This window comes from Delphinus delphis, chromosome 9 (genome assembly GCF_949987515.2).
Source record: "Delphinus delphis chromosome 9, mDelDel1.2, whole genome shotgun sequence".
In the NCBI taxonomy this organism is placed as follows: domain Eukaryota; kingdom Metazoa; phylum Chordata; class Mammalia; order Artiodactyla; family Delphinidae; genus Delphinus; species Delphinus delphis.
In genome coordinates this window covers 86,034,487-86,055,484 of record NC_082691.1, presented here as the reverse complement: position 1 = coordinate 86,055,484, position 20,998 = coordinate 86,034,487, and the positions used below count along the sequence as shown (strand labels likewise).

The 20,998-nt window shown below is 41.7% G+C and overlaps 1 protein-coding gene across 5 annotated transcripts in view; it reads right to left on the bottom strand.

Moving 5' to 3' along the window:
* Positions 1–20,998, bottom strand: part of MKLN1 (muskelin 1) — a 355,934-nt gene that overhangs the window by 183,157 nt on the left and 151,779 nt on the right. For 2 of the 5 annotated variants that reach the window (XM_060020902.1, XM_060020908.1), the window contains exon 1: positions 210–472. The exons of the other annotated variants lie outside the window; for them this stretch is intronic. In XM_060020902.1, the coding sequence (XP_059876885.1) occupies positions 210–307 (98 nt within the window). In that variant the 5' untranslated portion in view covers positions 308–472. Of the gene's footprint in view, positions 1–209; positions 473–20,998 lie in introns of those variants that run through there. 5 annotated transcript variants of the gene reach the window in all.

Genomic DNA, 20,998 nt, shown 5'->3' with positions numbered 1-20,998 from the left:
AACCCGAATCTCGCACTCTGGATCCTACCCCTCCCGGAGGCGGGGGCGGGCAACGCTCTCGGCAGCTGGACTGAGACTCCGGAGGCCGCGCGTCCCCCTCACCAGGCCCCGCCTGGGCCTCTCGACGCGGTTGCCCTCCACAGCCCCCCTGGCCCAGCCGTGCTTACGCCGAGGAGTAGGGCAGCCCGAGCCCAGGGCCAAGCACTTACTCAGGAAGGTAGGTGGAGGAGAAGGAGCTCCACTTGTGTAGCGCGTAGGGCAGAAGCCGGCACTCGGGCGTCGCAGAGACAGCCCCGCCAGCCGCCATCTTGTCAGCACCGTAGCGCCCGCCGCCGACCGCCAGCCGCGCCGGGAGGGGGAGGGGCGGGGCCTGCTTTTAAAGGAGCCGCGGCCCTCCTGGCCGTCAGCTCTCCCGGTCTCGCGTCGTTACCCCTGCGTGAAGCGATAAGTCGCGCGCGGGTCGGCGATTCACTCTGGGGGTCTCCGCCGCTGAGCCCTCCTGAAAGACTGACTGGCGGAAACTGGGACTGGAGTGTGAGCATCTGAGGAGCTCTCCAGTGGGGCTTGGAGAGGAATGTCTCAAATGACTTTTCTTGAAAGCTGAGGTAAGGGGAAAGCCAAAAACATTATGAAAAAAATAAATTGTAGTTATGGGACAGGAAGGGAAAATGAGAAGAAGTTGGAGAAGGGACGCCTTTGAGACTTTGGAAACCACTGCTCTCTCCAGTTTCTAAATTCTGTAAGGAAACAGCATTGAAGGGAATTGCAGTGGAATAGCTAATGGCCTTTCCTTCTGGAGTTGTCCTGGTTTTAAACGTCTTGTGTCCCCCCACCCCCACCGTTCCAGAGTCACATGGAGACAGGAAAAGGAAATGCTTGTGTGTCCTCTCATCCTGTTCAGTTTTCAGTCTGGGATGCCCTTCGTTGTAAGCATTTGTTGAGAGCTCTCTCATACCCATCTCGCGCGATTGGTTTGCTCAGTAATGACATTCACCCACAGACCAGAAAAATCCTAAAGGAGTTGGGAAGCTGGGTGTCGTCATTCTTACAGCTGGTAAATCTACCTATTTTTAACCGACAGATATTTAGCCCCCAAATTCTGAAAGAGCAAGAGACAGAGAGTTTCAGGCTTCCCTGGTGGCGCAGTGGTTGAGAGTCTGCCTGCTAGTGCAGGGCACACGGGTTCGAGCCCTGGTCTGGGAGGATCCCACATGCCGCGGAGCAACTAGGCCCGTGAGCCACAACTACTGAGCCTGCGCGTCTGGAGCCTGTGCTCCGCAACAAGAAAGGCCGCGATAGTGAGGGGCCTGCGCACCGCGATGAAGAGTGGCCCCCGCTTGCCACAACGAGAGAAAGCCCTCGCACAGAAACGAAGACCCAACACAGCCAAAAATAAATAATAAACAAATGTGGGGTTTAAAAAAAGAATATTATTTTTTAAAAAAAGATAGTTTCAAGAAAATGACCACAGAGGGAATAACAGCCCATGTGCTCTGAATGCTATATGGGCATCATACCAGCTCCTTATCTAAAAATGAACACTTGCTCTAAATATCTGGCAGCTTTAGATAATGTTCCCATCAAATACCTGTAGGTCAGCGTTGTGCATGTTTATTCCTTGGCTTAGCCACTGCATTACCAAAGTACCCTTCTCTCACTGTCTAAGTGGTTCTACCCCTGGAAGCCTGCACAGCATCTTCATCTCCACCTGACCAACGGAAAAACTCAAGCAAAGGGTTTTTTAGTGAATGACCAAGTGAGTTGAAACACTTCAGTACTATAATTGTATTCTTTTCCCATTATAATCATTAACCTGCCCAAACTTCCTCAAATCCTTTCCTGACTTCCTGTTTCCACAGAGAAAAACTTAGTAGTAGCCTCCACTAGCATATCAGATGGAGAATGCCAAATAGAAAGGTCACAATATGTTAGCCTTTAAAATCACATGTGCTTTGTGTGTTGCAGCATACTGGGAAAGTATTTGTTCCTTGAGGGAGTGCTATAATCCCAGCAATGAAGTTAGGAGTCCAGAGACAGTGAAGAGGCCAGAGAAGCTTGATTAGTTCCAAAGATGATTAGTGGTTAGTTGGGGGGGAAAGAGATACTTTTAAGGGGAAAAGATTAAGATGGTGACTCAGTTCAATTAGTTTGGGGCTCCAAATTTGCTAATTATACCTCTTACCCGAATGTAAGTGAGTCCTTGTTCTTTTCCAGACACAGAGTTATGGTCCCTGAGTGATCTTTTTTAAAAAAACACATAAGTCAGTTCTTCCTAAGATGACTCTCTCAGACTTTCAGTGACTTTCTATTCCCTTTGGGTAACACTGAAAGTCCTTAGCATAGGCCTTTCATATCCTGCCTTGATTACCTCTCTAGCTTTTCTCTTCTCTTTCTCCTCTGCACTCCCTACTCCAGGCACGCTAAACTAACACACTGAATTGGCTCCTGTAAATTCTGTGCTCTCTCTGGTCTCCAGGGCTTAGTGTAAACCAAGCCAGGAATACGCTCCCCCATTCTTCACCTGGCTAACTTCTGCTTGTTTTTCAGATTATTTCATTCTGGAAAATCAGTCCTCATCACCTATTTCGGGGTTAGGTGCCTTTTTTTTTACATTTTGTCACCCTGAGTTTCCTTCCTTATCTTAGCAAACATCACAATATATGTTTTTTAATTTTTTTTTTTTTTTTAGATTTTATTTATTTTTGGCTGCATTGGGTCTGTTGCTGCGTGCAGGCTTTCTCCAGTTGCGGCCATTGGGGGCTATTCTTCGTTGCGGTGCGTGGGCTTCTCCTCGCGGTGGCTTCTCTTGTTGCGGAACACGGGCTCTAGGTGCATGGGCTTCAGTAGCTGCAACACGCGTGCTCAGTATTTGTGGCTCGCAGGCTCTAGAGCACAGGCTCAGTAGTTGTGGCTCGCGGGCTCTGGAGCACAGGCTCAGTGGTTGTGGCTCACGGGCTCTAGAGCACAGGCTCAGTAGTTGTGGCTCGTGGGCTCTAGAGCGCAGGCTCAGTAGTTGTGGTGCATGGGCTTAGTTGCTCCGCAGCATTTGGGATCTTCCCAGACCAGGGCTTAAACCCGTGTCCCCTGCATTGGCAGGCAGATTCTTAACCACTGTGCCACCAGGGAAGTCCCACAATATATTTTTATTTCCTCTTTTTTTCTCATTCTCTCTCCCTAAACTGTAACTCCCATGAAGGTAGGAGTCATGCATATCTTGTTCACAGTTGTATCCTTAGTCCTTTTAGAGTGTCTTGCATATAGTGGATGTTCAATAAATATTTACTGAAGAATGAATTAATTGTGCTAAAAGAGTACTTGGGTTGCAAAGGAAAAAAAAATGCCAGAACTTCTCAGACTACAAAAATGTATCCCTGAGGTATGATTGCCACAGAGAATGTAAAGACCCCGGAAAGCGTGGCTTTCCTGCAGCACAGATTTTACAAATGGTAAAATAATTTAAAGCATTCGTATGTTAACATAAATACAGATAGATATGTTAACATACAAATGCTTTAAATTCGTAGATATATTATGATACTGAACCCCAAATTTGTATAAATGTTAAGATAAAATAGAAGACTAAAGAAATTTTAAAATCTTCAGGAGTCTGCCGTACCTCAGATCTCCTACAGGTACACATTTACCTCCACTGCCTCTGGGGCATTGCGTTCGTCTGTGGCGTTTATTGTAAGGATACATGGGGAAGGTCTGGAGATTGTCAGCAGCCATTTAATCTCTCTAGTTCCCCTACATTACTATATTGATGGCCTCATGGAGAACTGGACAATGGATCATCATTTTTCAGGGATCAACAGCTCTAGTAATCCAGTTATCTTGTCATCTAAAAGAAACCGTCTTTTACTCTCTGATGATGTCTCAACATGCTTCTCATAGTAAACACTTCCCAGAGAGAGTAACTGATTATATTCGGTTTGTCCCCATTCACTATCTTTTCCTGCAATAAAAGATTTATTGAGAGGCTGTGATATGCCAGGCCTTGTTCTGGATGCTAGGGAGGCAGGGACAAACAGAAAAGCCAGACAAGGGCCCTGTTTTCAGGGAGCTTACATTCTGGCAGGGCAACATATAATAAATATAATAAGTCAACTAGATAATTTTAGTCTGTGCATTTTAGGTGCTAGGAAGAGACTACACTGGAGTAATATTGGATGGTAAAGGAAAGTGTCTCTAAGAAGGTAATATTTGCGCCTGTGCAGTGAAAAAGTGCCAACCATGCAAAGGCTGGACAAAAAACATTCTGGGAAGAGAGAATAAGCAAGTGCAATGGGCCTGAGGCAGGGAAGGGGTTGTTAAAGAAAAGAAAGAAGAGAGTGTGGTGGGAGCGTAGTGATGAAGAGAGAGACTGGAGTCAGAACAAGTAGGGCCCTAACAGTCATGGTAAGGAGTCGTGACATGGAAATGTGAAGGGGAGACTTGTGCGAGGATTCAAGCTAAGGAGTAGCGTGATCCATTTTACATTTTGTAAAGATCACTCTGCAAAACAGAAAATGGGTTGCAGAGAGGTAAGAGTGGAAGGGATGAGACTCTACAGGAGGTTAAGCCAGGCAAGAAATGATGGTGGCTTGTACTAAAAGGAGATGGAGAGGAATGGTTGAATTGGGCTGTATTTGGAAGTAAAGTCAGCTAGACTTGCTGATGAGGGAGGGAAGGCAGGAGGAAACGGAAAGAATTAAGGATAACTCTTGGGTTTTGTGTTTGCACCACTGAGTAGCTAGTGATGCTTTTATTAAAAGGAGAAGATTTGGGGTTAGAACAGTTTTGAGGTAGAAGAAATCAAGAATTCCGACTTCAGTGTGGTATATAGGGGATACCTAATAGATATCCAGGTGGATTGTCAAGCATCTGATATGGGGATCTATATTGGTCAGAGACTTAAATCAAACCACCTCATAGGCATTTGACCTTCTTCATATATAACCAATCAGTGCTTTTTTTTTTTTTTTGGCTTAAGCACGGATTCCTGGGCCAATCAGTTTTCCTCTAAACAGCAGAGTCAGCGTAGCTCTGGGTATGGCAGCTCTAGAAAGAAGAAACTATCTGTGGCAGCCTTCTGCAGAAGGGAATCAAGGGGTACAGAACAGTCTAGGGAAAGAAACCCAGAGTATACTCAAAAATCTTGTTTGCAGTCCCAGTTCTGATACTTTTCTAGCTATGAGACCTTGGGAAAGTCACTTAACTTCTCAGCGTCTCATTTTCTACAGCTGTAAAGTGGTTTTAATAAAATCTGTCTACTTCACAGTGGGGTTTTGAAGATCAAGTGAAGGAAGAGGGCCTAGCTCATCTGCTCTAAGTTCTCATTTAGCTCTCACAAAAACTCTGAGAGAGAAATATTATTATTCCCTTTTTCACAAATGAGAAAAATAAGACTCAGAAAGGTTAAATAATTGTTTGTTATCTTTGTTTTGTCCCTCCAGATACATGGGAGGGAAGAGCGTGAGGTTGGGGTATCCCTTCCTCAGACTCCCTGCCTGTATACACAGTGGGCTGACTGGCCCTTTCAACCAAAGGTCACAAGTCCTCCCAAGTGGCCTCTCCACACTACTCTCTCCGGTTCTGGGTTCCAGTAACCACTCCCTCCCCTGCTCCCTGTGGTTTCCCAGTATGTTCTCATATCTTTAGAAATAGTCCCTTTATTAAACCTCTCAAATTGCCCAATTTGAGAATGCCATCTGTTTCCAGCTGGGACCCTAACTGTTACAGTAACTTATCCAAGGCAGTATAGCTAGTCAGTAACAGAGCCAGAATCTCTCCGTTTCAAAAGCCCATCCTGTTGGATTGCATCCCATTCCTCTCAGGTGGGAAGAGACTTAGTAAACTGCAAAGTGCTATTCAAATATAAGATATGGTCAAACAATAGTTAAAAAGCAAAGCAAATCCAGCCGATTTTATTTATTTCCAGGCAAAGGAACATACCAATTGACTGCGGGGGAAATGAAGGTGTTTTTAATTTTTAGGAAGGGGTATCATGGCGTGTTACACTAATTAAAGATTAAACAAATACTCTAAATAGGCTGGAATATATCCACAGCTTTGTATATGATTGCTTAAAACAAGCCCCATACTTCATTGGTCAGGAAAAAAAGTCCTCAGGTAGGTCCTGTAAGGGTCTTGCCTTAGCTCATTCAAAGGAGCATTCCAAGTTCATGGTTTCTTTAACAACTTACAGCTGGTTAGGAGAGTTGAAGCACAACGCAGTACTCAATGTGCTATGTCCTAGGCAAGTTCTGCTGTAAAAAGAATTTCCCTTCACAATATTATTATGCAACAGATGAAGAAACTAATATCCAAATATGTCCGATGTCACATCTAAGGTCATTTGTACAACTGGGCTGTTTGCAGATCTGAATCTAGAACCTAAGTACCTAATTCTCAGTCACTTTTTCCCGTAACGTAATTAATGGAAACTTTTTAGGTCTATACCTACATCATTCTTCTTTAAATCCTCTATAACTAGCACATAATAAATACTCCAGAAATATTTCCTGAGTTGAATCTCTTAGTTCCTCCTGAATTTCTTCTCACTCACTGTCTTAGTCAGTTTAGGCTGTTTTAACAAAAATACCATAGACTGGGTGGCTTAAACCACACACATTTCTTTCTCACAGTTCTGGAGGCTGGGAAGTCCAAGATCAAGACATCAGTAGATTTGGTATCTGGTGAGGGCCCTCTTCCTTGTTTGTAGACAGCCAGCTTGTACTTTCACCCCTGGCCCCCAAAATGCATGTCCTCACAGACAAAATACATACAAAATACATACATACTAACCCTAACCCATTCCATCCCAGCAGCCCCAAACGTCTTAACTTATTCCAGCATCAACTCTAAAGTCTAGTCTCATCTAAATGAGATATGAGTGAGACTCATTCTGAGGCAAAATTCCTCTCTAGCTATGAACCTGTGAAACCAAACAGACTAGGATAGACATTCCCATTTCGAAAGGGAGAAAGAGGAAAGAAGGAAGGAATAATGAGTCCCAAGCAAGTCTAAAGCCTAGCAAAGGAAACTCCATGAGATCTTAAGGCTAGAGAATAATCCCTTTGGCATGATGCTCTGCCTTCTGGATGCCCCTGGAGTAGTCCTGCCCCAGGAGCTCTGCCAGGCCAGAGACACACCCACCCAGGGCTCTGCCAGGCGGTGGTCACACCTTGTAGGCTCCAGGTAGCCTCACTCCCAAGACTTTGGTTGGAGGCTGTCTGGCCTGTTGAAACTGAGGTGATTCCTCCCCACACACTTCACCTTTTGAAACCCTGATTTCTGAGTTGCCTTCAGGGTCATTCTTTCCTTGTCTTGAAGAATAGCTTATGTGCCAACTGAATAGCTCTATGTAAAATCCAAGAAGTCCGTCAGTCATGCTTTCTCATTTTTAGTAGTATGGACAGGCTGAGAATTTTCCAAATCTTTAAGTTCTGGTTTCTTTTTGCTCAACAGTTCCATCATCAATTCATTTCTCTCTTCTTACATTTTGCTATGCAAGCAGTCAGGAGGAACCAAACAGCTCCTTCAACACTTTGCTTAGGAATCTCCTCAGCTAGATATACAGTTTCATCACTTGCAAGTTCTTACCTTCCACAAAATGCTAGAACATGAACATAATTCAGCCAAGTTTTCGACACTTTATAACAAGAATCATCTTGCCTCCAGTTTCCAATAACATGTTCCTCTTTTCTGTCTGAGACCAAAATGGCCTTTACTGTCCATATTTCTACCAACATTCTGTTCATGGTTATTTTTATTTTCTGAGAAGATGGAAGCAGTCTCTCCAGCTCTCCTCTTCCTGAGATCTCACCAGAATTGCCTCTAGGAGTCCCTTCATAGCAATATGGACTTTGTCTAGCAGGCACCTCAGGAATCTTCCGCCTCTGCCCGTTACCCAGTTCCAAGGCTGCTTCCATAGTTTTAGGTGTTTGTTACAGCAGCACCGCCACTCCTACATACCAATTTGTGTCTTAGTCAACTTGGGCCGCTCTAACAAAAATATCATAAACTGGGCAGTTTAAACAACAGACATTTATTCCTCACACTATTCCTCAGGTGAACACTGAGACTAGCTTCAGGTATGAAGCTCTGGCCTGTCTTCCCCCAGAAGGTGGCAGCAGCAGCCTCAGCTTGCTGGAGAAATCAGAATTCATCCTTTTGCCTGTTGGCATCCAAACCTAGAAATTCCTGGTTCCAGAGACCACTTTATCCTTCCCTTGGTTTGCTGAGCTTGGTTGAAGCCAGGGCACAGGGAGTGCAGGAACTGGCAATGAATCCTCTCATAAGTGCCTAGTTTTTTTGTAAACACTTTGGTCTGGGCTGTGACCTTGAAGCATGTGTGAAGGAGGACCCGGAAGTCTCTGGTCAGGGAAAAGAGCTTCAGAAAGAAACAAATAGTAACTTAAACACTTACATCCACACAGGCATAAATCCAGAGGACTCCAGCTCACAGTTTGGTGCCACACAAAGAATACAGATTCTAGACCCGGCCTCCCAGCTACCAGCAACTGACCTTGTCATTCAATCTGTCAGAGCTGCAATTTCCTCTTCCACCAAATGTGCACTAGATGATCTTTAAGCACCTGCTAGTTTTTAAATTATGAGTTAGTATACTTTCATTTTTTGGATTAAGTATGGTTGGGCCTTCACCCTTTCAGAGTTTTAAAAATCCCAGACACAACAAAGCACTACTGGTTCCAAGTTAATCCCAGGTGAGCACAGATCCTGGCGAACACTGCCAGCTGCCTAGGCGGTGGGCAGGAATCCCAGGAAATGTCTGAACACCACACAGCTATGGATGAACTGCCAACTGCTGGGGGTTGCTTTGCAAATTACCACATCTAAACGAAGCTGACAAAATAATATTCCAAAAAGCAATTAACACTGATTCCTAGTGTATTTGGAACCAAACGGCCTTTTGGGAAAAGTGAAAGTGGCTCAAAAAAGAAGTATCCCAGCCCTCTGGGTAGAAACATTTGAAGTTAAGGGGGTTCATCAAGTCAGAATCTTTCAGTGCATTTGTCCCATCACCACTGTCGGGGCTCAACCTGGTCTTTGTAAAGGAGGAGACAGAACTTGCTCCTCTCATTTTCCCCCTGCTTCATCCTGCCTGCTCTCACTTTCATTGCCTGTACTGCTTAAACTTTCATCCATCCATTCAGTAAACACTTGGGCACCTCCTATGTGCCAGGTGCTGGCATACACCTAGCTATTAAGGAGCTCACAACCAAGTAATCAGATATTAAACAGGTTAATCCACAAAGCATTCAGAAAGAATTAGCCTACAAAATATAAGGTCATAATGATGGTCATAGTCGTGGTTAGCAGTAGCATTATCGCTGTAAGGCCAAAGGCCAAATACCATATTTCCTTATTAAAGCTATCTCCAGAGCATAGTAGAATCATCTAGAGATAATCCCATAGGTCTAAAGGCGTTGGCTCCTGTGGGTTTTCTTTCTATTTCACATGAAAGTCATCCTATTAGAATCCCTTCCTAGGTTAGAAAGCTTTGGCTCCAGAAGGACACTGTGAATGGAAATATATCTATGTTACCTGGCGTGAAAGGATGGGGCTGATTGGGGATGTCCAGCTTCCTCTACCTTTTCTTTTTTTTAATACATTTATTTATTTATTTTATTTTTGGCTGTGTTGGGTCTGTTGTTGCGTGCCGGCTTTCTCTAGTTGAGGTAAGCGGGGGCTACTCTTCGTTGCGGTGCACGGGCTTCTCATAGTGGTGGCTTGTCTTTGCTGTGGAGCACAGACTCTGGGCACACAGGCTTCAATAGTTGCAGCATGCGGGGGCTCAGTAGTTGTGGTTCGCGAGCTCTAGAGCGCAGGCTCAGTAGTTGTGGCTCACAGGCTTAGTTGCTCCACGGCATGTGGGATCTTCCCGGACCAGGGCTTGAACCCGTGTCCCCTGCATTGGCAGGTGGATTCTTTGCCACTGTGCCACCAGGGAAGTCCCTACCTTTTCTCCTTAAGAATATTAGCATAGGTGATGGGCAGGTTAAATAAGTTCCAGTGTTACTGAAACAAAGAGAACTGGACAGAGGGAACTGGGGAATAACGGAAATAGGAGAACATGGTGATAGCAAATTCTAGGTGGCTCCACACTAGAAAAGAGAACCCGAACAAGCCAAAAAGTAAGAGCGCACAGGGATGTCCAGCAGGACAAGGGACTGAACTGAGCTATATCGTAGAACAAATGAGCATAAAAGAAGCAAACTATTTCTCCTGGTTCCCAATCTGAGATCCATCTGAGGATATCAACTGAAGTTTGTCTTCAAAGAGACACCAGATGTTGGAATCAGGTCAAAGTATTTCTCAAATGTAAATTTTTATAGAGACTTTCTTACCATGTTGATCATTTTGATTTATTTTCTTCCAGTATATTTCCAAATAAGTTCAAAATGATCTCCTTCTCCCCCCACTTCCACAACCAATTTTTAGCAATGCCACTTACTAAATATATAGTACAAAGTTTGAGAACCTCTGGCCTTTGGCCTAATTTTATCTGATTTATTGTTGGAGACACTGCTCTCGTAGCCCAAAAAATAACCAGCCTTACAATGGGATTCTCTGATGAGCACATTTCTATGGTTGAGAACTTTTTCCCCTTAAATCTTAGGAGAGTGGCAGGCAAGAAGCTGTCTATAACTGACAGCTGAGCTCTCTCCTCCCTTTGGAATTTCTCCTGAGAAGTCAGTCTCCAAAAACCAGATACTGCAATGGCAGCTAGCTTGGACATCCACTTTGTAACGTTTCCATTTCAATTTTCCCACCTTATCCACCAGGTCTACAATTAAAATGATTTTAGTGCTTAGAGTTGTGAACAATAGTGAATCAGCATTTCAAAGAGAATTGGTAACAGGTGATGGTGGTATAAATGGCACATTCTAGAGGTCCCACATTCATTTTAAAAACAAATCTAAATGCTTTTTTCAAAACCCCTACACTACTCAGTCTGTCGTCCCCTTTGTTTATTCATGTTTCTCCTCCCCTTCCTCTCTCTTCCTGCCTAGCTATCTCCTTCACCTGTTCTCCCACCTTATTACTGTCTTTCTGTCTTATTCCTCTTACCCCTTGTTTATCTGTCTTGGCCCTCTGCATCTTCCTGTTCCTTCTCCATCTGATTCCATTTTTTTTACTCTGTACTGTCTCCCACTTACCTACAACACATACTTCTCTCCTCTATTTCACCATCTTTCCCACTTCTGGCTCCTTAGTTGACTACGCTATAGAACAAAACCATTGTCAGATATTTATAATTATTAAATAAGATATTTTGTTAATTTTAAAAGCAGATAAGTTCTGAAAATGCTATATTTTTTTCCTCCAAGGAGAAAAAATTTTCTTGCTCATGGTTAGCAATCCTTACATGCTAACTATAATAATTATTTTTCTTATAACTTCCTATGTTGGCCCCAGATTACTTTTTTCTTGTAGTTCGGTGACCCTCAATAGAAAAATGGTTCTCTGTTCTTCAGTAATCCTGACAACAGCAGCTGACATCAATGTAGAAAGAAAAGCAAGCTAAAAACAGTAGTTGAGTGTATGCATCCTGAATTGCATATTCAGTTGCAAAATCATCATCATCATTATTATTATAATTGCAGAGGGGAGGCATTTAAATAATTGTTCAAAGTGTCTTCTTGAGGAAGTAACTATATCAGGGCCAGCTGTCACAAACCAACCTACAATAATAATCCTGTATGTGCATCTTCAGTATTCATGGCAACTGTTCAATAACAAATTTAAGCATTCATCTAATGTCCTTAAACAACCTAGAAAATAACAAACAAACCTTGATCAGACCCAGTGTCTCACTTGGTAGTGACCTGTGGTTTTTTTTTTTTGCGGTACTTGGGCCTCTCACTGTTGTGGCCCCTCCCGTTGCGGAGCACAGGCTTCGGACGCGCAGGCTCAGCGGCCATGGCTCACGGGCCCAGCCGCTCCGCGGCATGTGGGATCTTCCCGGACCGGGGCACGAACCTGTGTCCCCTGCATCGGCAGGCGGACTCTCAACCACTGCGCCACCAGGGAAGCCCCGGTAGTGACCTGTGTTTTTAAGCAGTGTCCCAGAACAACCTTAGAGTCATAAACCACACACACAAAAAATTGCACCATCAATTCAATGGCAAACTGGGGGGATGGGCCCAGCATCCACCTGCTATGTTATGGCAATAAATCTAGGCACACAAGTAGAGTGGAAATCAGATAGGTACATCAGCAGAGAAATATCCACAAAGGTAGACATGTTTTATTGACTTTAAATTTGTAAATAAATGGGAACTGTGAGAAAAGAGGGACGGTTTTATTTTTAGTTTACTTGTGAAATCACCCAGAAGAATTTGAGATTTTTCTCTTCCCAAGATACAGCTATGAAATGACTAATAGGAATTAAGTGAGCCTGCACCAGGAACTGAATGTGCCACTTCACTGGGAACAGAAAATGTTCCCCTGATAGAGGCTGTCCTCTCAGATTAGTACCTGGGGTGTTTTAAAAAGAGACTCAGCCAGACGCGAATGTGGAGCATTTATAAAGAGCAAGAATCATCCAAATGCCTTTGCAAATTTTCCCCATATCTAGTACTTTAGAGTCATGTTTATATCTTAACTTCTACGTTCCTGAAAAAACTCAGGAGAGAGGGAGAAAAAATTTCCTGTCAAATTGTTTTTTTCTTGCTGGCTACGGTGGCTTTCCAACAGGAGTCTTGCTAATGGCTTGGCCTGAGCAATTTTAGAAAGGTGAATGACCCAAGACTGCCTAAGAAAGTTGCTAACTGCTCTGATCCAGCCTAACTAGGTTCTAAAACTCATATACCTAGTTGCAGTGGCTCAATACTATTTGCATATTTGCATCCCCAGCTAAAATCAACTTGCCTATACACGGCCTCATCCTGTTTCAGTAATTTAAATATTTTCTACAGAAGTATCAGAAGGCGCACTGATTGACATTTTAAAGGTTGTTTCAAGGCACAATCTGTGTATAGTTTTTTAATTGTAAAAGTAAAACACCACCATAATGCAAATAAATTCGAACTTCAAAAAGGCTTAAAATGGAAAGAAAAATCTTTCCACTTTTATCCCAACGTAAACACTGTTAACTATTTCTTGTGTATTTTTTCCACATGGGCATATATAATATATATTTACACCATTTTTCCACAAAGCAGATCATATAATAAACAGTGTCCTATTGTGAGATAATATAAAATAAATACATTGAACTGTGCCACAGTTCCAGCACAGAGCTCCTAAAACCCTTGTAAAGCCTAAGTGATAAGAACACTGGGAGCATCTTTTGTTCTAATATTTGGTCTTTGACCCTGCTTCCTGACACAGAGTTCCTAAATCTCTTTGAATTTTCTGGGGGTTTGTAGCCTCTTTTCTTCTAGTGAAGTGAGCTATTGGTTGGCTCCTGGATGAGGGCTGGCCCCAGAAAGACCAAGCCAGGATTAGAAGCTTGGAATTTTCAGCCACACCACCCATTCTCCAGAGAGGGAAAAAGGAATAGCAGTAGTATTAATAATCGATCATGTCTATGTGATGAAGCCTCTATAAAAACCCCAGGGGCTTCCCTGATGGCACAGTGGTTAAGAATCCACCTGCCAATGTAGGGGACATGGGTTCGAGCCCTGGTCTGGGAAGATCCCACATGCCACGGAGCAACTAAGCCCATGGGCCACAACTACTGAAGCCTGCACTCTAGAGCCCGTGTACCACAACTACTGAGCCCACGTGCCACAGTTACTGAAGCCTGCGTGCCTAGAGCCTGTGCTCCGCAACAAGAGAAGCCACCACAATGAGAAGCCCGCTCACTGCAACAAAGAGTAGCCCCTGCTTGCCACAACTAGAGAAAGCCCCTGCGCAGCAACAAAGCCCCAACACAGCCAAAAATAAAAATAAATAAATAAATAACTTAAAAAAAAAAATCCCAAGTAGCAGAATAACTGAGGCAGAAGAACGGATAAGTGACCTGGAAGATAAAATAGTGGAGATAACTACTGCAGAGCAGAATAAAGAAAAAAGAATGAAAAGAACTGAGGACAGTCTCAGAGACCTCTGGGACAACATTAAACGTACCAACATTCGAAATATAGGGGTTCCAGAAGAAGAAGATAAAAAGAAAGGGACTGAGAAAATATTTGAAGAGATTATAGTTGAAAACTTCCCTAATATGGGAAAGGAAATAGTTAATCAAGTCCAGGAAGCACAGAGAGTCCCATACAGGATAAATACAAGGAGAAATACGCCAAGACACATATTAATCAAACTGTCAAAAATTAAATACAAAGAAAGCATATTAAAAGCAGCAAGGGAAAAACAACAAATAACACGTAAGGGAATCCCCGTAAGGTTAACAGCTGATCTCTCAGCAGAAACCCTACAAGCCAGAAGGGAGTGGCAGGACATACTGAAAGTGATGAAGGAGAAAAACCTGCAGCCAAGACTACTCTACCCAGCAAGGATCTCATTCAGATTTGAGGGAGAAATTAAAACCTTTACAGACAAGCAAAAGCTGAGAGAGTTCAGCACCACCAAACCAGCTTTACAACAAATGCTAAAGGAACTTCTCTAGACAAGAAACACAAGAGAAGGAAAAGACCTATAATAATGAACCCAAAACAATTTAGAAAATGGGAATAGGAACATACATATCGATAATTACCTTAAATGTAAATGGACTAAATGCTCCCACCAAAAGACACAGATTGGCTGAATGGATACAAAAACAAGACCTTTATATATGCTGTCTACAAGAGACCCACTTCAGACCTAGAGACACATACAGACTGAAAGTAAGGGGATGGAAAAAGATATTCCATGCAAATGGAAACCAAAAGAAAGCTGGAATAGCAATTCTCATATCAGACAAAATAGACTTTAAAATAAGGACTATTAAAAGAGACAAAAAAGGACACTACATAATGATCAAGGGATCGATCCAAGAAGAATATATAACAATTGTAAATATTTATGCACCCAACATAGGAGCACCTCAATACATAAGGCAAATACTAACAGCCATAAAAGGGGAAATCGACAGTAACACATTCATAGTAGGGGACTTAAACACCCCACTTTCACCCATGGACAGATCATCCAAAATGAAAATAAATAAGGGAACACAAGCTTTAAATGATACATTAAACAAGATGGACTTAATTGATATTTATAGGACACTCCATCCAAAAACAACAGAATACACATTTTTCTCAAGTGCTCATGGAACATTCTCCAGGATAGATCATATCTTGGGTCACAAATCAAGCCTTGGTAAATTTAAGAAAATTGAAATTGTATCAAGTACCTTTTCTGACCACAACGCCATGAGACTAGATATCAATTACAGGAAAAGATCTGTGAAAAATACAAACACATGGAGGCTAAACAATACACTACTTAATAATGAAGTGATCACTGAAGAAATCAAAGAGGAAATAAAAAAATACCTAGAAACAAATGACAATGGAGACACAACGACCCAAAACCTATGGGATGCAGCAAAAGCAGTTTTAAGGGGGAAGTTTATAGCAATACAAGCCCACCTTAAGAAGCAGGAAACATCTCGAATAAACAACCTAACCTTGCACCTCAAGCAATTAGAGAAAGAAGAACAAAAAACCCCCAAAGCTAGCAGAAGGAAAGAAATCATAAAAATCAGATCAGAAATAAATGAAAAAGAAATGAAGGAAACAATAGCAAAGATCAATAAAACAAAAACTGGTTCTTTGAGAAGATAAACAAAATAGATAAACCACTAGCCAGACTCATCAAGAAAAAAAGGGAGAAGACTCAAATCAATAGAATTAGAAATGAAAAAGGAGAGGTAACAACTGACACTGCAGAAATAAAAAAGATCATGAGAGATTACTACAAGCAACTCTATGCCAATAAAATGGACAATCTGGATGAAATCAAGAAACACTCCCATTTACCACTGCAACAAAAAGAATAAAATATCTAGGAATAAACCTACCTAAGGAGACAAAAGACCTGTATGCAGAAAATTATAAGACACTGATGAAAGAAATTAAAGATGATACAAATAGATGGAGAGATATACCATGTTCTTGCATTGGAAGAATTGACATTTTGAAAATGACTCTACTACCCAAAGCGATCTATAGATTCAATGCAATCCCTATCAAACTACCACTGGCATTTTTCACAGAACTAGAACAAAAAATTTCACAATTTCTATGGAAACACAAAAGACCCCGAATAGCCAAAGCAATCCTGAGAACGAAAAAAGGAGCTGGAGGAATCAGGCTCCCTGACTTCAGACTATACTACAAAGCTACAGTAATCAAGATAGTATGGTACTGCCACAAAAACAGAAAGATAGATCAATGGAACAGGATAGAAAGCCCAGAGATAAACCCACGCACATATGGACACCTTATCTTTGATAAAGGTGGCAGGAATGTACAGTGGAGAAAGGACAGCCTCTTCAATAAGTGGTGCTGGGAAAACTGGACAGGTACATGTAAAAGTATGAGATTAGATCACTCCCTAACATCATACACAAAAATAAGCTCAAAATGGATTAAAGACCTAAATGTAAGGCCAGAAACTATCAAACTCTTAGAGGAAAACACAGGCAGAACACTCTATGACATAAATCACAGCAAGATCCTTTCTGACCCACCTCCTAGAGTAATGGAAATAAAAACAAAAATAAACAAATAGGACCTAATGAAACTTCAAAGCTTTTGCACAACAAAGAAAACCATAAACAAGACCAAAAGACAACCCTCAGAATGGGAGAAAATATTTGCAAATGAAGCAACCGACAAAGGATTAATCTCCAAAATTTACAAGCAGCTCATCCAGCTCAATAACAAAAAAACAAACAACCCAATCCAAAAATGGGCAGAAGACCTAAATAGACATTTCTCCAAAGAAGATATACAGACTGCCAACAAACACATGAAAGAATGCTCAATATCATTAATCATTAGAGAAATGCAAATCAAAACTACAATGAGATATCATCTCACACCAGTCAGAATTGCCATCATCAAAAAATCTAGAAACAATAAATGTTGGAGAGGGTGTAGAGAAAAGGGAACACTCTTGCACTGCTGGTGGGAATATTAATTGGTTCAGCCACTATGGAGAACAGTATGGAGGTTCCTTAAAAAACTACAAATAGAACTAACATATGACCCAGCAATCCCACTACTGGGCATATACCCTGAGAAAAACAAAATTCAAAAGGAGTCATGTACCAAAATGTTCATTGCAGCTCTATTTACAATAGCCCGGAGATGGAAACAACCTAAGTACCCATCATCGGATGAATGGATAAAGAAGATGTGGCACATATATACAATGGAATATTACTCAGCCATAAAAAGAAACGAAATTGAGCTATTTGTAATGAGGTAGATAGACCTAGAGTCTGTCATACAGAGTGAAGTAAGTCAGAAAGAAAAAGACAAATACCGTATGCTAACACATATATATGGAATTTAAGAAAAAAAAAATGTCATGAAGAACCTAGGGGTAAGGCAGGAATAAAGACGCAGTCCTACTAGAGAACAGACTTGAGGTTATGGGGAGGGGGAAGGGTGAGCTGTGACAGGGCGAGAGAGAGTCATGGACATATACACACTAACAAACATAGTAAGGTAGATAGCTAGTGGGAAGCAGCCACATGGCACAGGGATATTGGCTCAGTGCTTTGTGACAGCCTGGAGGGCTGGGATAGGGAGGGTGGGAGGGAGGGAGACGCAAGAGGGAAGACATATGGGAACATATGTATATGTATAACTGATTCACTTTGTTATAAAGCAGAAACTAACACATCATTGTAAAACAATTATACCCCAATAAAGATGTTAAAAAAAAAAATCCCAATAGTATGGGGTTCGGAGAGCTTCCAGATAGGTGAACACAACCACGTAATTGGAGGGTGAAGCACTCCTGCCCTCGGACCCTCCCAGACTTTGCCCTGTGTATCTCTTCATCTGGCTGTTCATCCGTATCCTTTACATTGCAATTTATCAGGTAATAAACTGATAAACTAAGTGTTTCTCTGAGTTCTGTGAGCTGTTTTAGCAAACAATTCAATCCAAGGGGTAGGAAGTCATGGGACCTTCCAGTTTGTAGCGAAGTCAGACAGAAGTTGTGGGTGAGCTGGGAACCTACTGCTTGAGACTGGCATCTGAAGTGGGGGGGGCAATCTTGTGGGACTGAGCCCTTAACCTGTGGGATAGTGTCCAGGTAGATAGTGACAAGATTGAATTAAATTGTAGGACACCCAGCTGATGTCACAGAGAATTGCTTGGTTTGGGGAAAAGTCCCATATCTGGTGTCATAAATGGTGTAAGTGTGGTAGTGTGAGAGTGAAGGAGAGACACACAGGAGGAAGAGTGAGTTTTTCCTAAACACCTATACCTTGCTTTATTCATTTAATAATATATCAGAAATATTTCCATGTCAGCATATATAGATCTTCCAAGATCTTTTAATCATTGGATGTGCCATAATTTATTTAACCATTGCCCCATTGATGAACATTTAAATCATTTCCACTTTTTATTATAAACAGTGTTTCCATGAACATCTTTATATGTGTCATTGGGAATTTGTATGGCTCTATCTTAGGATAAATTCCTATAAATGAAATTGCTAGGTCAACATATATATATATACATTTAAAAATCGGGTTAGATGTTGCCAAATTGTAATCTCCAAATAGTTGTTCCATGTCTGTCAACAGTATAAGTTCACTTATACCCTTGTCAAAACTGAGTTTTATCAAACTTTCAACCTTTTGTCAATCTGATAGATAAAAATGGTATCACATTGTTAGGATTTGCATTTTTCTAAGCACTAATGAAGTTGTATTTTTTTCCAAGTAGTTCTTGCCATTCTTATTTTCTTTATGAAATATCTGTTCATATTCTTTGCCCTTTTTCTGTTTATTTTTTTCCTTGTAAAACTGTAAGATCTCTTTATATAATAAACACTTTTTCTGTTGGGTTACAACTAATTTTTTTCTTCTGTGCCATTTGTCTTTTGGCTCAATTTATGGTATTTTCTTGTTGTTGTTGTCATATTTGTTTTTACCATTAAAAAATTTTAAGTGTTTTACACTAAAGCATTTATCAGCATTTTCCTTTTTGGTTTCTGAGTTTTGTCTATGTTTTAAATTTTAGCTCTCTTACAAGATTGGTCTCTTTACAGTTGCCTAAACTTTAATGCAGCAGGGCATGATTTGAATTTCACTACATCATAGGTACAGGTTCAAAAATTTAGATTTTACTTTGGAAAAACTTACAAAGTCAAGGTCTTTAAGAGAAGGGAGGGCTGAGAGACCCCTTCCTCTTAGTGTCCCTGGCTGACCTGTTGGCCTTACAGAATGGTTTTCTAGAGAAGGGAATTCTGCCCCTCTTTTGGTCTCCTTCTAGTATACAGCAAGTTTGAGAGTAGCCTTAACAGTGAAAGGAATAACCAGACTGTCTTGGCACCAGGCAGCCTGGATTTTGGTGCCAGCTCTTTACCAAAGTTGTCTGGGAAACACACACAAGCTGCCTACCACCTAGACTTTTGGTCCCATGGGATGTTACACAAGAGAAAGGAAGCCAGTGGTCCCATGAGAAGCTGAGCTTGTGTACAGTTCCTCAGGCTAGGAGAAGCCCCTTCCTCAGCTTCAACCCCTCATACCCTGGTTTGAGCTAACTTATTGTCCAGGCAACACAGAATGAGCACCCAGGTTCATTTAGAACAAGCCTGCTCTTTGTATCATATTAAGTCAGTAAAGAGTCAGGCAGTGGAGGTGAGACTAACACTTTTCACCCCCAACGTTTTATTTAGAAAAATTTCAAACCTACAAAGTTTAAAAGAATGATACAATAAATGCCCCTATACTCCAACTAGATTCACAAATTGTTAACATTTTGTCACCTTTGCTTTATCTCTTTCTATAAAAATACATTTTTATCCATTGAAGAATTTGAAAGTAAGTTGAATACTTTATGAAGTTTCACTCAGATTAAGCGTACATCTCCTAAGGATAAAGGCATCCTCCTACATAACTGCAATACTATTTTTAGATCTGGGAAAATTAATGATTCAATATATTTAATTCCACATTCAAATTCTTATAATCATCCAAAATGTCTTTTATAAACATCTTTTTTTGTTTGATCCAAGATCTTAACAAGGTCCATACATTGCATTTGATTCTGTCTCTCAAGTCCAGTGCCCCAAGGTGGACATTTAGCAATGCCTGGAGATACTTTCGATTGTCATAACTATGAGTGCCACCGGCATCAAGTGGACAGAGGCCAGGGATGCTACTAAACATCCTAAAATACACAGGACAACCCCCCACAACAAAGAAGTATTTATTCCAAAATGTCAGTTAGTGCTGAGATTGAAAACCCTTGTTCTAATCTATCTAGAAGTCTCCTCACTTTTTCGTTGTTGTTTTTCATGATACTGACTTGTAGTATTCAGACCAGCTGTAACGTAGAATGTTCCACACTCTAGGTTTTTCTGATTCTTTCCTCATGATTAGTTTTCCATTTAAACATATTTAGCAAGGATATAACATAGATCATTTTAACAGTTGGTTATTACTGCATAGCAACCCTCCCCCAAACTCAGTGGCATAGGTATTTCAGCTGATCTGGGCTAGGCTGGGTTCAGCTGATTTTGGTTACACTCATTCATGGATCTGCAGGCATTTGACAGATTGACTGGGGGCTGCTGGTCTAAGATGACCTTAGCTGGGGTGACTGGGCCTAGCCCCATTCATCTGTCACACTTAGCAGGCTAGCACTGGCCTGTTCTCACGGAAGAGGCAAGAGTCTGAAAGACAGTGGAAGTGTGCAAGTTCTTTTGAGGCTTAGAACTGGCACTCTATCACTTCAATGGCATTATGTTGGCCAAAGAAGGTAACAAAGCCAGCCTAGACTCAAGTGGTAGAGAAAGAAACTCGACCTCTTCATGGGAGTTGCTGGAAAGTCACATTGCAAGGGAT